Source organism: Equus przewalskii, chromosome 1 (assembly GCF_037783145.1).
Source record: "Equus przewalskii isolate Varuska chromosome 1, EquPr2, whole genome shotgun sequence".
Lineage (NCBI taxonomy): Eukaryota > Metazoa > Chordata > Mammalia > Perissodactyla > Equidae > Equus > Equus przewalskii.
Genome location: NC_091831.1, coordinates 93919806 through 93935256, shown reverse-complemented (window position 1 = coordinate 93935256; position 15451 = coordinate 93919806). Strand labels below are relative to the sequence as shown.

General features: G+C 41.9%; 2 protein-coding genes across 12 annotated transcripts in view; one reads left to right on the top strand and one right to left on the bottom strand.

Moving 5' to 3' along the window:
- Positions 1-590: 590 nt before the first annotated feature.
- On the bottom strand, positions 591-6654 carry PEX11A (peroxisomal biogenesis factor 11 alpha). 4 transcript variants are annotated; one of them, XM_008542304.2, is made up of 4 exons: positions 6480-6636; positions 4830-4945; positions 2468-2607; positions 591-2344 (listed from the first exon to the last, which is right to left on the bottom strand). In XM_008542304.2, the coding sequence occupies exons 1-4, from the start codon at positions 6533-6535 to the stop codon at positions 2036-2038; spliced, it is 621 nt and encodes a 206-aa protein (XP_008540526.1). In that variant the 5' UTR covers positions 6536-6636; the 3' UTR covers positions 591-2035. The 4 variants fall into 4 exon arrangements, with proteins under 4 accessions (XP_008540526.1, XP_008540525.1, XP_070473750.1 ...); XM_008542303.2 differs by having other exon boundaries at positions 591-2607; positions 6480-6645; XM_070617649.1 differs by lacking the exon at positions 4830-4945 and having other exon boundaries at positions 6480-6613.
- Positions 6607-15451, top strand: part of WDR93 (WD repeat domain 93) — a 58853-nt gene continuing 50008 nt past the window's right edge. For 6 of the 8 annotated variants that reach the window (XR_011539553.1, XR_011539545.1, XR_011539552.1 and 3 more), the window contains exon 1: positions 6633-6702. The gene's annotated coding sequence lies outside the window, so the exon portion shown is untranslated. Of the gene's footprint in view, positions 6703-15451 lie in introns of all 8 variants that reach the window. The other 2 variants (XM_070617600.1, XM_008542308.2) reach the window with 2 other exon arrangements.

The following is a 15451-nucleotide window of genomic DNA, read 5'->3' as shown; positions in this document are numbered from 1 at the left end:
CAAACATTCGTTGTTGAATAAATAAATTCTCGGGCAACAATGCTCAGTGGCAAAAGTGCTGGCCTGTACTCTGTTAGGGACGTCTTTGGTTTCTAGAGTCCCTCATGACTGTGGTGGCTCGGAAGTGGGGATAGTTAGTTAAGAAGGAGAAAGATGCACAGGGAGGGAGCTACCAGGGCACCACTAAGGTTTTCACGAACTAGAAGAGGTGGCATTTCCCAAACTCCCCACCACCCACCCTAACTTGCAGAAAACAGAAGTACCAGGATGGACACCACCGTAAGGTGCCACCGCGGATTCAAGGCCGACTTCTCCAGGCAGAAGGCAACGCCCCACCCACAGGGCTGACTGAGAGGGCCCTCTCTGGGGCAGCAGCCTGGATGTGTTGTCTTAGAGGTCTCCTTCAACCCAGACGTTCTACGTCTAAATCTTTCTTCATCCTCCTCCTCACACTGGATCTTCCCGGCGAGAACTCATTTTCCCAGAGCTCACCCTACCAACTGGGTAGACTCTGATTAAGACTCTCTCTGGATCACCTCACCTTTAACTCTTCTCCATTCCCAGAACACATTCACAGACACACGAGTCAATTTTGTCTAGAAATTTATTAGACATAATTAATCTACTACAGTACAGGATCTGGACAAAGTAAAAATAGTTATTAAAACTTTCTATTTGCCCTGATCTAGCAGCTTTCATTTCTCTTAAAATCCTCAAAATGTTCTTTCTCAAAAACCGTGTCTTGATGGATCACTTTAAAAATAAAGAGCCAAGGACCTAAGTCTCAATGACATTTACGGGAAATTTATTTAGCGCACGTTTCTTTTCTCATTTCCACTCAGACAAATGAGATGGCTTTACCGGGAGGGCTGACGTATGCCTCCGACCCGATGGTATCCAATTTCTCTGCTTGACTTCCCTCAAATTAGAGGATCTGTAATCACAAATAAGAACCCAACACCCAAGACGGGAAGGAGGAGCACAGTGAGTGACTGTCCTCTTCACTGGCCCCTTACTGCCCCTGTCCACCCCCCCAACCCATCCACGCACAGGAAGTTTGATTTATCATAGAAAATTCTGACCCTCCTACATTGAGAGTGCCCATCAAATTTTTTAACCGCATAAATTTTTATGAAACTTAATGTAGAAATGCCCAAACTGTTATATGGCTTTAAATAAAACAATCTAGCTGATACGTCTAGGTATAGTCTTAACTTTTGTAGAACAGAATACAAACCACTGACTCACAAAGGTTCTAAAAAAGGCTTTTCGCACAGGATTCTGGGGAGTCTCACAATGCCACGCGAGCAGGAAATACCATGCAGAGACCACTGGGTTGGGAGTTAGAGGAATGAGGTTCTGGCCTGTTTTTTTAACGTTAGCTTCCTCATCTGTCACAGGCTAACCAGAGGCACCTGTTGTGACCTTCCACATTATTTTTACCTCAAGTCCTTTCTATCTGCTTCTGATTCTACTTCTGGACAGAAGGACAGGAGTGCAGTGATGGAAGGGCCAGCAATTTCAGAGGCTACAAGCCCAGCTCCCCTCCAGCCCGGCACTGGCATCTATGGAGGAAGGCAGGTAACTGATCAGAGGAATAAGGGGCCTCAACCGGATCTGAGAGACGGCTGTGCATCAGACCTACTGGATTCGTGCAAAAGCAGTGAGGCACACAGCCCAAAAGTCACTGCACATTAGTGCTCACTTGTTAGTCTGGGCCTTTTTCAATTTTTTTCTTTCAACTTTTATTCATTCAGCAAACACTAAGTGCATAAGAGATGATCAATAGATGTTACATGAAGGGAAAATACTCAGAAATTCAGAAGACACTCCAGCCCTTGAAATAACATACATAAATCTTCATGCTCTCCCCTTCTCCATTCTTGCCCCACCTCTGCTCACTTCGCAGGTCACTAAACGCTCACGTGAACAAGTCGTTAAGCACAGTGCGACACGGCCTGTGCCTAATGCAAACGTCCATTCCGCTAAGAGGTCACCGGTTAAAGCAGGTCCCAGTCGTCAGCCTGAAACCACCTCAGTGGGTCTTCAGCTTCATCTGCGGATATGCCACCGTGATGATGCCTGCTATAGAGGACACGAGACATCCAAGGCCAATGAGGCCAGGATTGGACTTATAGATCCCCAGCTGGTCCAGAGGGTTCAGGATGTCACAGACGTTCTTCACCGTGTCCAGGAGCAAGGGAGGATGCTTCTTCAGAGACCGGAACAGGAGAAGGAGAAAGGACTGCAGCCACTCTGTTTCCTCATCAGCCACGCTGTACCCCAGAGGAACCTGGGATGATGATTCCTCCCTCTTTGCCCTGTCGTGTGCAACCTGTTCCATCTGCAGGGAGATTTCATACAGGTCCCTGAGCAGGCTCAGCAGGACAGAACAGCAGTAATGGCGGGCAGCCCACATTTGCCATTTCTCTTTGTTAACGCCAGAGGCGAGCCCCACGCTCCTCACCCAGAGGACGGTGTCACAGATGAAATAAATCACACGGTTCAGGTTGGCTAGCGTTAGGCAAAAACGGGGCACCAGGTCAGCGGCGTGAATGCTCTGCTGAGTTGCCTGCACAGCGTGTACCACGTTGCCCAGTCTGAACCCTGCAAGAAGAACCCGCGACAGTTACTAATTACTTCATAAGTATGTAACAGGAAGGCAGAATCCCTGTATGAGGGTGAGAAGCCAGTGCTGGTTTAACAGCTGGCTGTCGCTGAGGCTCAGTCTTTGCTCAGGAAAGGAGAAGGACGTTACAGTGTGTTAAGGACACCAAAATGATCTGGAAGGCAAAAAAGACAGTGATTCTTTAAATTTATCACCTCCATTCCAGTGAATGCCCTAACGTTGACTTACAACACACTTCAGGCAAGATCAATCATGAGTGTGAATTGTTACATTCAATCACTCAATGTTACCACCCACGCTTCTTTAGAAGGAAGGTACTATGATAACATGACCTCCAGACGCAACATGCTTGTGGAGTGTCTGAGGCTTTACATTTTATTTACTTTCCAGACAAAAGATCACTTTTTAAAAAAGCACCATTATCATTTTGCCATTTTCTGGTCCAAATCCCTTTTGGCTCCCTACTGTCAAGAAGACCAAGTAGAGATGGTAGGATTTAGTGGATATGACAATTAATATTGTCATCTGTGACTCCTGGTTGATTGAATCAATCATTGCAGGGCAGGTCCTTATCTAAGCAGGTAATTCAATTACTCAGGGAGGCATCAATCAACTCAGAGTGAGTCATAGTACTAAACACTACGGAGGACAAAAAATAAGTACTTTCCTTAAAGGACTATGTCTTAAGACTCAGCAAATGCTCAAAATTAGCTATCTCAGGAAACCTACAATCTCAGAAGAATGTTTGATATTATTTTGTCAAAAATAACACAAAACAGAATATGTAACAAATAATGGCTGGTTCTAGGTCTGGCTCTTGCACTAACTGGCTGAGTGACCTTGGGTTAAGTCCTTTCTGGACTTCAGAGACTAGTGACCTCTAAAGGACCTTTGCGCTCCAACATTAAGAATCTGAGAACAACTAATCCTGGTCTTTGAAGCCATCCAGAAACACTTACCCAACCTTCCCATCCTGCTGCCTGACAGCCTAAGTCTTCTCTCCGTCAAACTAATTTCCTCATTGATCCTTCAATGCAATGGTTTGCTCATAACAGTTCTGAAACTTCACCAGAGGACACCGCCCTTCAAGAATGCTCTCCTTCCTTCTCTCTCTAGCCACACCTCAAGTTCCACCTCTTCCAAAACACCTTTCTTTTCCTCTACCCCAGCCAACATATCTGGTACTAAATCTTACCATCTTATTTGTCCATGTGAACTGAGTTCTCCCAGAAAGCTCAGGACTATACCTATATGAAGTAGGTGCTCAAAAATAATTGATCAACATCTGATTTCTACATTCCATTCTAACACCTCTACTTACCTACTGTAGCAACATATTGTTCTCATCAAACAGCTAGGAGTCAGGCATGCAACTGTTCTTATAAGTATGGGATTTTCCAGTATGCTTTATTATTAAAGTGAACGAAATGAGTGCAGAACACTGACTTCACTTTTTGCCTTTAACATGAAACCACCCCAGAAATGGTCTATTAAAATGTATCCATCCATTTCCTCTAGCAATCCCTCAAGAGAGGAAGAGGGAAAGACAAGAGGTCCGAGATAAAGCTATTCTGTTCTTCTAGGGAATACAAAGCGCTCCCAGGAGCCAGAAGCTCATGTCAGGGATTGCCAAAACATTTTGTGATTGTAAGAACTAAAGAAGAGGGGCCAGCCCAGTGGCTCAGTGGTTAAGTGTACATGTTCTACTTTGGCGGCCCAGGGTTCGCCTATTCGGATCCCGGGTGCAGGCATGGCACCACTTGGCAAGCCATGCTATGGCAGGCATCCCATGTATAAAGTAGAGGAAGATGGGCACAGATGTTAGCTCAGGGCCAGTTTTCCTCAGCAAAAAGAGGAGGATTGGCAGCAGATGTTAGCTCAGGGCTAATCTTCCTCAAAAAAAAAAAAAAAGAAAAGAAAAAGAACTAAAGAACTGACACACTGTACATCCCAGGGGTTATGATTAATCAGAAAGATACAGTGTAGCAACAAATGTGAACACAGGAGAGTGTGTGTGAATAGTCTGAAGCAAAACATTCAACCTTTCCGGCCTACGGTTCCATGACGGCAGTCTTACCAGTCGACTTCATCAATAAACCTGGCTGACTAGAAATTAACAATCTAGAAAGTATCTTGTGAATTACAGTGTCTGAGGATTCTACGCCAGGAGCCACTGTCCCTCAAGAGACAGGGTACTTACATTTACGGCCAGTGCTCACACTGGACTCCAGTTTCTTGAGCTTCATTACCACCTTCTCTTTGCCAGCTTTAGGCTCTAACAAATATCTAAGCAACATGCATGTGTACTGAGTAGCTCTGAAATGGAAAAAAAATGAGGAGAATGATTTACAAACCAAACAAAACTTGATTCATGAAGTAAGGGAAGGAGAGACATGTTTTGCTAAAGCTAAAGTTACCGACACTATTTCTCATGTAAGCTCTTACGAGAGCAAAGTTCTGCAATAGTCATCCACAGGGCCAAAGGGTAGGACATGTGACGGAAATGCAACACAAAGGTAACGAAGAGAACCACAACAATACAGTGAGGAGCCTTCAAAAGGCCTTCTGCTGGCACAGAGAAATGGATATAGTCAAAGCGGTAAACTGCACACGAATCTACCTCGTGTTAAGTCTGCAGAGTTTCATAATCTTTATTTTCTCCAGTGTAGAATGATTTTTCAGATTTATTTTTATCATGTAGTTAATCAACTTCTCATGTGACAGGACACACACTCAAACCAGAACCAAATGAAAAATCCACAGTTTGAAAATTGCTTAACATTTTATAAAAGGACCAAATACACACCAACACATAAATAAGTATAGATATGTCTTTATGTGTCTTTCAAAACAAATTAGCATTTTATATAAATGCGTCTAAAAACAAGGCATTATTTATGAGTGCCAGTTTGTTCACATAAGCAATAGATCACCAAGGGGATTGGGAAATGAATACCAGAGATCTCAGATCTTGCTGAATAAGGATATCCAAAACAATTATTTTACTAACCAATCTTGTTGATAAACCTAGCAGGGTACGTTCTGTGTACACTGGGATTGTAGGCTTCTATTTTAATGAAGCTGTATATAATGCAACCATTTTTAAAATCTACCAAATTAATTAGAAAGGTAGTTTGTCTGGGTAGTTAAAGAGGTACGCCCTGAAGTCAACCGTGTGGATTTAAATCTCTCAGCTCTGCCACTTAGTACCTACAAATCTTTTGCTTTAGTTTCCCATCTGGGAAATGGGGATGATTTAAGCATTGCCCTCACAGGGTTGTGAAGCGGGTTAAGCGAGTTAACAGTTGTAAGACACTGAGAACAGTATCTGGCATGAAGTCAGCTTCCAAAAGTATCATCGCAGCTATTCTTACTGGTCTGTTTGCATTACCACCTGCACAGCCAGAAGAGGAGGAAAGGCTGTTAAACCAAACTGCACCATCCTTTCTCATTCTTGAGCAAGCATCAACCAAATTTCTAAAAGAAACATCATGAATTAATTGTCATGAAAGCCACCATAGCCGGTTACCAGGCGGTGCAGTCAGCGCCTCTCGAGCTCTCCGCAATGGATCTCGCTCCCAGTTTACATACTGTGCCCCGTGCCGCGTCTCATCGAGGGGGACGCGGCCGCCCGGGAAGATAAGGAAGATAAATGAGATTCCCGACTCTCCACGAGCGTTTCACGGGGTACTGGAAGCCACAACCCAGCGCTCGGCTTTCCCCAGACACAAACGCCAAACCCAAGCCTGTGTCTCTTACAGGAACCTCCTGGGAGGACCTGAGCGGAGCCCCCCGCCTGCCGCGGGCCCGGGCTGCCGACGAGGGGCGGCGGCCGCCGGCGCGGACTCACCTGAAGAGTCGGTCCCGGCCCTGGGTCTGGTTGCTGAAGCGTGTGAAAGCGTCCATAGCACCCAGCCCAAAGGCCCGCGGGCCCGGGGTTCGGGGCCCAGTGCGTCCGCGCGCCGCCGGTCCCCGCCCCCGGGGGCGGGCGCACTTCCTGAGAGCCGCCTCCAGGGCTTCCGGTCTGGACCGGAAGTGGTGGTTACTAAGGCGACGCCAAGCTGCTGGCCCAGGTGAGCGAAACCTCGGCTTCCGCCCTAGGGTGCAGCGGCTCCCCACGTGTCCGGGGCCCCCCTCCACGTCTGGGGTGTCCTAGAGGGGGCTCTGAGGGGGTCCATCTCCCCAGCCTCAGGCATTCCGGGGCGCCCCGCGCCTCCCCTCCCCGCAGATCCCGGTGCCCAGCTTCCCAGGTGCATCCCCGAATGGCGATTCCCCTGAGCTTTTGCTTGGGGACGGCAGAGCCTAATCATTTCCCAGCTCTGTGCCTCTGTTTCCCTCGAGCAGCACCAGCTCCAGGTCTGCGGAATGAAATGGTTAGAGCAGAGAGAAACCGATTTGTGGAGTGTGTTTCTAGCTTGAGAGCCGGGTAAAGTGAGGGAAATTTCTGTTAGGATTATTGAGTACTGAAAGAAGATTGATACTTGAGGAAATCCTGAAAGGGTTATCGTGAACAACGTGGGGGCAAAAGTAGATGACGGTGAAACTGCACCACTGAAGTCCTTGTGTGGGACTTGAAGACACGGGGCCCCACCCATTCCGTAGCAGTAATTTTATAAAATGTGCCCCTATAATCACAAAGTAAGGTCATCTATTTTTGTAATCTTTATTCCCCTCGTGAGGCCTGCCCCTAACATTTGCAGGCCTGGGGTAAGAGTACAAATAGAGACCCACATATCATAGGTTTAAATATTTAGAAGTTTTAAATCAAGGTAACAAATTGTTAAGTAAAATATGTTCTGTTCTCCTACCTTGTGAAATATACAGTCATAATGATCTAGAAGTCCAGCTTCACATTCAGAATTCTTGAGCTTCTTGGAATCCCTGGGAAAACAGCTGGAATGTGGTACTGTGGGGAGAGCTGGTCCCCAGTCCTTTCCCACCCGCTCTCTTCCCATCTTTGGCTCCCAGCTATATCACTGAGAGGGACCCTGCTTACAATGTGTGGATACTTCGAGACGCACCCAAGTTTTGCCCGTACTCCTGCAAACAGCCATGCCTTGGCCACCTTTCAGGTCTAGGGGTGCACACCTTAGCAGCTGGTCTGCCCTCAGGAGAAAGCTGAGAAGGAGATTCATGCAGATCCTGACATCATTTGGGCAGTAAATTCCAGGTCTATAGGAACCCTGAACATGGTCTAGACTCCAGAAAGTGGTATCTAGGCTTCGGGTGGGTATATCCTCTTGACCTCACGAATTAGTCATCTTTTGCAGAGAGAAGTGCCTGGAAGCCATCCAGAAGTGTTTTCTAAGTTCACGTCCCAGGTCAGGGCAATACTGCAAGCAATGAGAATTTCTCAAGTGCTGGCCACTGTGCTAAGCTCTAGGCCTAGGGTAATAGACTAATGAGGGACACAAATAAATAGAAAAGTACAACACAGTGATGTGTTAGATGATAGAGATGAGCACAGGGTGCTTCTAAATATGGATTTATATAGTCTGTTTTCTATACCTATAATTCTGCCTTTTCCACAAGATCATATAAATTGAATCAAATATAGCATGTAGTTTTTTCTGATATCTTTCACTAAGCATAATGCGTTTGAGTTTCATCCATGTTGTGTATATCAGTAGTTTGTAATTTTTTATTGCTGAGTAGTATTCCATTGTATGGATGTACCATAGTTCATGATTTTCATATGAAGCGTAAGTCTTAATTTTTCTTGTGTAAGTATGTAAGAATAGGATGGCTGAATCATGTGTTAGGTGTATGTTCAACTTTGTGAGAGACAGCCAAATTGTTTTCCAAAGTCACTGTACTAGTTTGTATTCCCACTGAATATGAGATGTGAATGTGTGGGAGTTTATCTGTTCACCTATTGATAAACATTTGGGTTGTTCGAGTTTGTAACTCCTAACAAATAAAGCTGTAATGAACGTTCATGTCCCGGTTTATGTATGGACATATGTTTTCTGTTCCCTTCCATCACCGCTAGCTGTAGAAGGACTGGTTATTGTGGTTGGTGTATGTTTAACTTTTTAAGAAACTGTCAAACTGTCTTCCAAACTGATTGTACTGTTTCACTTTCCCAAAGTGGCTGGAAGAGTTCCAGTTTCCCCACGTTCCCAAAAACGCTTGGCAGGGTCTATCTCCTCAACATTAGGCATTCTAATACGTGTAGTGGTGTCTCACTGTGATTTTAATAAGGACGTCGAACATCTTTTCATGTGCCCATTTGCCATCTGTATATCTTCTTTGGTTAAGTGTCTGTGCAAACCTTTTGCCCGTTTTAAAAAACTGGGTTGTTTCTTCTCTTATTACTGAGTTTTAAGAGTTTTTGAAATATTCTGGACACGAGCACTTTATCATATATATGACCTGCAAATATTTTCTCCCAGTTTGTGGACTACCTTTTATTCTCTTAACAGTGTCTTCTGAAGCACCTAAGTTTGTTTTTGAAAGGTTTAAATTATCCACTTATTCTTTTGTAGATTCTACTTTAATGTCATATCTGGGAAGTCTTTGTCTAACGAAAGATTGTGAAGGTTTTCTTCTAGAAGTTTTGTGGTTTTAAATTTTATGTTGAGGTTTATGATATACTTTGAGTTAATTTTTGTATATGATGCAAGGTATGTGTCAGAGTTCATTTTTTTCCATATGGATATCTAATTGATGCAGCATTATTTATTGAAAGGCCTATGCTTTTTCCACTGAATTATCTTTGCACCTTTGTCAAAAATAATCTGTCTATATATGTATGGGTCTAATTCTGTACTCCCTCTTTGGTTTCATTGATCTCTTTATCGATTTTGACGCCAATACCACACTGTCTTGATTACTATGGCTAATACCACACTGTCTTGATTACTATGGCTTCATAATAAGTCTTGAAATAGGTGGCATAAGTCTCCTAATTCTGTCCTCCTTTTTCTAAGTTATTTTGGCTATTCTAAGTACTTTGCATTTCCATAGGAAGTGTAAAATCAGCTTCTTAGTTTCTAAAACCTAAAAATGCCAGGTGGGATTGTCACCGGGATTGTGTTCACTTTATAAAGCAATTTGGGGAGAATTGACGTCTTAACAAAATTGAGTCGTCTGTCCTATGAATAAGGTATTTCTGTCCATTTATTTAGGTCTTCTTTTATTTCTCTCAGCAATATTTTACAGCTTTCACTTGTGTACATCTTTTGTCAGATTTATCCCTAAGAATTTCGTATTATTGAGACTGTTTTAAATAGTATTTTTTAATTTCAATTTTTGGTTGTTTGTTGCCAGTATATAGAAATAATAGGTTTTTGTATATTGAACTTGTATCGTGCAATCTTGCTAACCTCATTTATAGGTTCTAGTAGATGTTTTTGTGGACTCCATCAGGTTTCCTATATAAATATGATGTTATCTGGGAATAAGGACAGCTTTACATCTTCCTTTCCAATCTGGATAAAACAGGTCTATCACCCCAAAAAACTCCCTGATGCTACCCTTTTAAATAACGCCCCCCCCCCCCCCCGCCTATAACTCCTGGCAACTGCTGATCTGTTTCCCATTACTTGTTTTGTATTTTCAAGAATGCCATATAAAGGGAATCATACTGCACATAAAATTTAAGACTGGTTTCTTCCACTCAGCATAATGCCTTTGAGATTCATCCATGTTTTTGTATGTATCAGTTTTTCCTTTTTAATGACTGAGTAGTATTCCTTTATATGGCTATACCACAGTTGGTTTATCCATTCACCTGGTGAAGGACATTTAGATTGTTTCCAATTTTTGCCAATTATTAACAGGGCTGCTATACACACTTGTGTGCAGGCTTTTGTGTGAACATAAGTTTTCATACTTCTAGAGTAGACACTCAGGCGTGGTATGGCTGGGTCATATGGTAAGTGTCTGTTTAAATTCATAAGACACTACCAAATCCTTTTGCAGAGGGTGCTATCGTTTTGCATTCCCAACAGCAATGCATGAGAGTCCAGTTGCTCTGCATGCTCACCAGTGCTGTTACTGGCTCTTAATACCGGCCCTGATATCTGTTCCCCTATGGTGAACCCAGCATATATGGGGTTAAAAACTGAAAGTACATGTTCCTAGTTTCCTGCTTCTTTAGTTACACTCATGTGTAAGTATGTGTTTAACCTTTAACCTCTGATTGCCTGAGCTTTACAACCAGATAGACGTTACAAATTGTTAAAGCCCAGATGGCCTCAAGCTGGGCTCCCACGAAAGTTGTGGCTAATCATGGGAACTTGAAGTTCTTTTACAGAGAAACTAATGTCCAGAGAATATCAAGCAACCGAAGCTTCCTGGAGTCTGCCATCTACCATGGAGATAAACAGCCAAGGACGTCCATCTGTGGAATCCTTTGTCTCCCCGCCTTTGGAAGCAGTCCCAAATGCAGGCTGATGGGAAAACACTGACCAAGAAGGCCACAGCCCCCTCCCCTATCCCAAACTCTAAATAAAAATCCCTACCCCTTTCTTAATGGGGAGCTAGCAGTTGTTGAGGCACTAGCCCTTGCTTCACTCCTTCTGCCTGGCAAAGACCGTAAAGCCTTTCCTTTCCACTTAAGACTCTGTCCTTGTTATTTGGATTGGCATTGGGTTCAGGGCCCGAACCTTCGGTTACAGTCCTTCCTATTTTCAGTATATTTTTTTTTATTTTAGCCATTCTAATAGGTTTGTAGTAGTGATCCATAATTTATTAAGAAATGTTATTTTCCTAATGTTTTGAGGTTTTTGTATATTTCTAAATATCTTTCTGTTATTGATTTCTAAAATAATTCTGTGTGGTCAGAGAACATACTTTGTATGACTTGAGTACTTTTAAATTTATTAAGATTTGGTTTATGTAGCCCAGAATATGGTTTGTCTTGATAGGTGTTTTATGTGTACTTAAAGAATTTGTCTCCTGCTGATGTTGGGTAGAATGTTCTGTGACTGTCAATCAGATCAAATTAGTTAATGGTGTTCAAGTTTTCTGTATCCTTGCTGATCTTTCTGTCTATATATTCTATAAACTATTGAGAGAGGGTATTGAAATATGTGACTATAATTGTGGATTTATCCATTCCTCATAGAAATTCTCTCACTTTTGCCTCATATATTTTGAAGCTCTGTTATTAGGTTCATAGATATTTAGGACTCTTATGTCTTCCTGATGAATTGACCTGCTTATTATTATGAAACAAAGCTCTTTATCCCAAGTAATATTCTTTGATCTGAAATATGCTTCATCTGATATTAATATCGCCACTCCAGCTTCCTTTTAATTAGTGTTAGCATGGTAAATCTATTTCTATTCTTTTAACTGTGTCTTTGTATTTAAAGTGGATTTTTTGTAGGCAGCATATATTGTCCTTCTCTTTTATCTAATCTGACAATTTCTGCTTTTTGATTGGAGTGTTTAGACTACATTTGATATGATTATTGATATGGTTAGGTTTTGCAGTATGTTTTGTTTGTCTCATCAGTTTTTTGCTCTTTTTCTTCTCTTTTTAATTGGGTATTTTGATGATCCCATTTTATCTCCTTTGTTGGCTTATTAGCTATAACTCCCAGTTTTATTGCTTTTGCAGCTGCTTTAGGATGTATAAGTATGCATGTTTAACTTATCAGTCTACCTTCAAGTGATGTTAGTTTCCTTCCGTTTCTCGCCTCCTAGCCTTTATGCTGTTTGTGCTGTTATGGTCATATATCTCTCTTCTACATATGCTATTAACCCCCCCACTACATTATTATTATTTTTGCTTAAACATTTTAAATATCTTTCAAAGAGATGTAAATAATAAGAGAAAGCCTTTTATATTTACCTACATAGCTATCATCTAGTGCTTTTCATTCCTTTGTGTAGATTCATATTTCTCTCTGATACCATTTTTCTTCTGCCTGAAGGTCTTTCTTTAACATTATTTCTTGTAATCCTGGTCTGCTGCTGATGAATTCTTTGTTTTTGTATTAGTTTTTGTTTTGTATTTTGCCTTCATTTATTGAAAGATATTTTTTCTGGGTATAGCGTTCTTGATTGTTGTTTCTTTCCATACCTTGAAGCTGTTGCTCCTCTGTCGTCTTGTGTGCACTGTTTCCTTTGGGAAATCTGCTGTCATCCTTTACTTTGTTCCTCTGTACATGTCTTTTTTCCTCTGGCTGCTTTTCAGGTTTTGTCTTTTTTTTTTTTCTTTTTGGGTTTTGCCATATCTTTCTTTTTTTTTTTAATTTTTATTTTTTTCGGATGTACATCATATTTCAAATTCTGTATACGTTACATCATGTTCACCACCCGAACACTAGTTATAGTGCATCCTCTCACATGTGACCCTAATCACCCCTTTTGCCCTCCCCCCTCCCCCCTTCCCCAATGGTAACCACCAGTCCAATCTCCAATGCTATGTGTTTTGGTTTTTTTTTTGTCGTTTTTATCTTCTCCTTGTGAGTGAGATCATATGGTATTTGACTTTCTCCCTCTGACTTATTTCACTCAGCATAATACCCTCAAGGTCCATCCATGTTGTCACAAATGGCCGGATTTCATCATTTCTTATGGCTGAGTAGTAGTCCATCATGTGTAAATACCACATCTTCTTTATCCATTTGTCCCTTTATCCATTTGGCACCTAGGTTGCTTCCAAGTCTTGGCTATTGTGTATAATGCTGCAATGAACATAGGGGTGCAAGTATCTTTATGCCTTTGTGTTTTCAAGTTCTTTGGATAAATACCCAGCAGTGGAATAGCTGGATCATATGGTAGATCTAGCCTTCATTTTCTGAGGATACTCCAAACTGCTTTCCATAGTGGCTGCACCAGTTTGCACTGCCACCAGGGAAATGCAAATCAAAACTACAATGAGGTATCACCTCACTCCGGTCAGAATGGCTATAATTAACAAGACAGGAAACAACAAATGTTGGAGAGGGTGTGGAGAGAAGGGAACCCTTGTTCACTGCAGGTTATGTCTTAATCATTAGCTTTGAGCGATTTGATCATGATGTGCCTTGGTATAGACTTATTCATGTTTTCTTTGCTTAGGATTTATTTTTCTTCTTGGATCTGTGGGTTTATAGTTTTCATCAAGTTTAGAAAGTTTTTGTCCATTATTTCTACAATTTCTTTTTGGTCTCTTCCCTCCTCTGGGGATTTCAATCACTCTTATATTAGGCTACTTCAAGTTATCCCATACCTCACTCTCTTCATTTTTTTTCCTCTTTGTTTCATTTTGTTTCTATTGCTGTGACTTCAAATTCACTTATCTTTTTTTCTGCCCATCTAATTTGTTTTGCTCTGAAATCTTGTTATTAATCTAATCCAGTGTATTTTTCATCTCAGACATTGTATCTTTCATCTCTAAAACTTCAGTTTGGGTTCTTTTCTATCTTCCGCATTTCTACTTAACATATTCAGCATTTCCTCTTGCTTTTTGAACATGTGGAATATATTCATATCTGTTTTGTCTATTAATTCCAATATCTGTTTTGATTATTAGTCAGCTTCAATTGATTGATTTTTCTCTTTATTATGGCTTATATTTTCTTGCCTCTCTGTATGCCAGGTAATATTTTTATTGGATCCCAGGCATTGTGAATTCTACTCCTTTGGATGCTGGATATTTTTGTATTCTTATAAGTGTTCTTGAGCTTTGTTCTGGCATGCAGTTAAGTTACTTAGTAATAGTTTGATTTTCTAATTTATAGGATTTGATGGGTGATACCCGAGCTACATCTATTCTAGGGCTAATTTTTCCCACTGGGCGAGACTCTTAGTACTCTACTCAATGTTTGTGAATCTTGAAGTTTTCCATTGTTGCTGGGGGAAACGGATTATTCCTGGACCTGTGTGAGCTCAGGTGACTGTTCCCTCTAATTATTCCAGGTAGTTCTTTCCTCTCAGACTGAGACTCAGCTCGTCTCCTCTCACTCATGCACTGGAAACATCACAGGTGTGCTCTGGCGGGTGAGAGATGAGGACGGCAGCAGGGCCTTTATAAGACTGCCATGGCCCCAGGCGCATCCTCTACTATGTTAAGCGTCTTAAAATGTACCCTGTGTTCTACATTAAATGCCTTTTTTTTTTTTTTTTAAAGATTTTATTTTTTCCTTTTTCTCCCCAAAGCCCCCCCGGTACATAGTTGTGTATTCTTCGTTGTGGGTTCTTCTAGTTGTGGCATGTGGGACGCTGCCTCAGCGTGGTCTGATGAGCAGTGCCATGTCCGCACCCAGGATTCGAACTAACGAACCACTGGGCCGCCTGCAGCGGAGCGCGCGAACTTAACCACTCGGCCACGGGGCCAGCCCCATTAAATGCCTTTTTTAAACTGTAACATTTGAAAGTCTTATTTTATAATTTGTACAGTTTTTTTATTGAGATCATAATAGTTTACCTCAATGTGAGATTTCAGTTGTACATTATTTCTTCACTGTCACCACATTAAGTGCTCCCCTTCACCCCTGTGCCCACCCCCAGCCCCCTTCCTCTGGTAACCACTGAACTGTTTTCTTTGTCTATGTGTTTGTTCATATTCCACATATGAGTGAAATCACCTGGTGTTTGTCTTTCTTAGTCTGGCTTATTTCGCTTAGCATAATTCCCTCCAGGTCCATCCGTGTTGTTGCAAATGGGATGAATTTGTCTTTTTTTTTTACAGCTGAGTAGTATTCTGTTGTATATATACCACATCTTCTTTATCCAGTCATCAGTCAATGGGCACTTGGATAGTTTCCATGTCTTGGCTATTGTGAATAGTGCTGCAATGAACATGGGTGCATATGTTACTTTGAATTGCTGATTTCAAGTTGTTTGAGTAGATACCCCATAGTGGGATAGCTGGGTGTATGG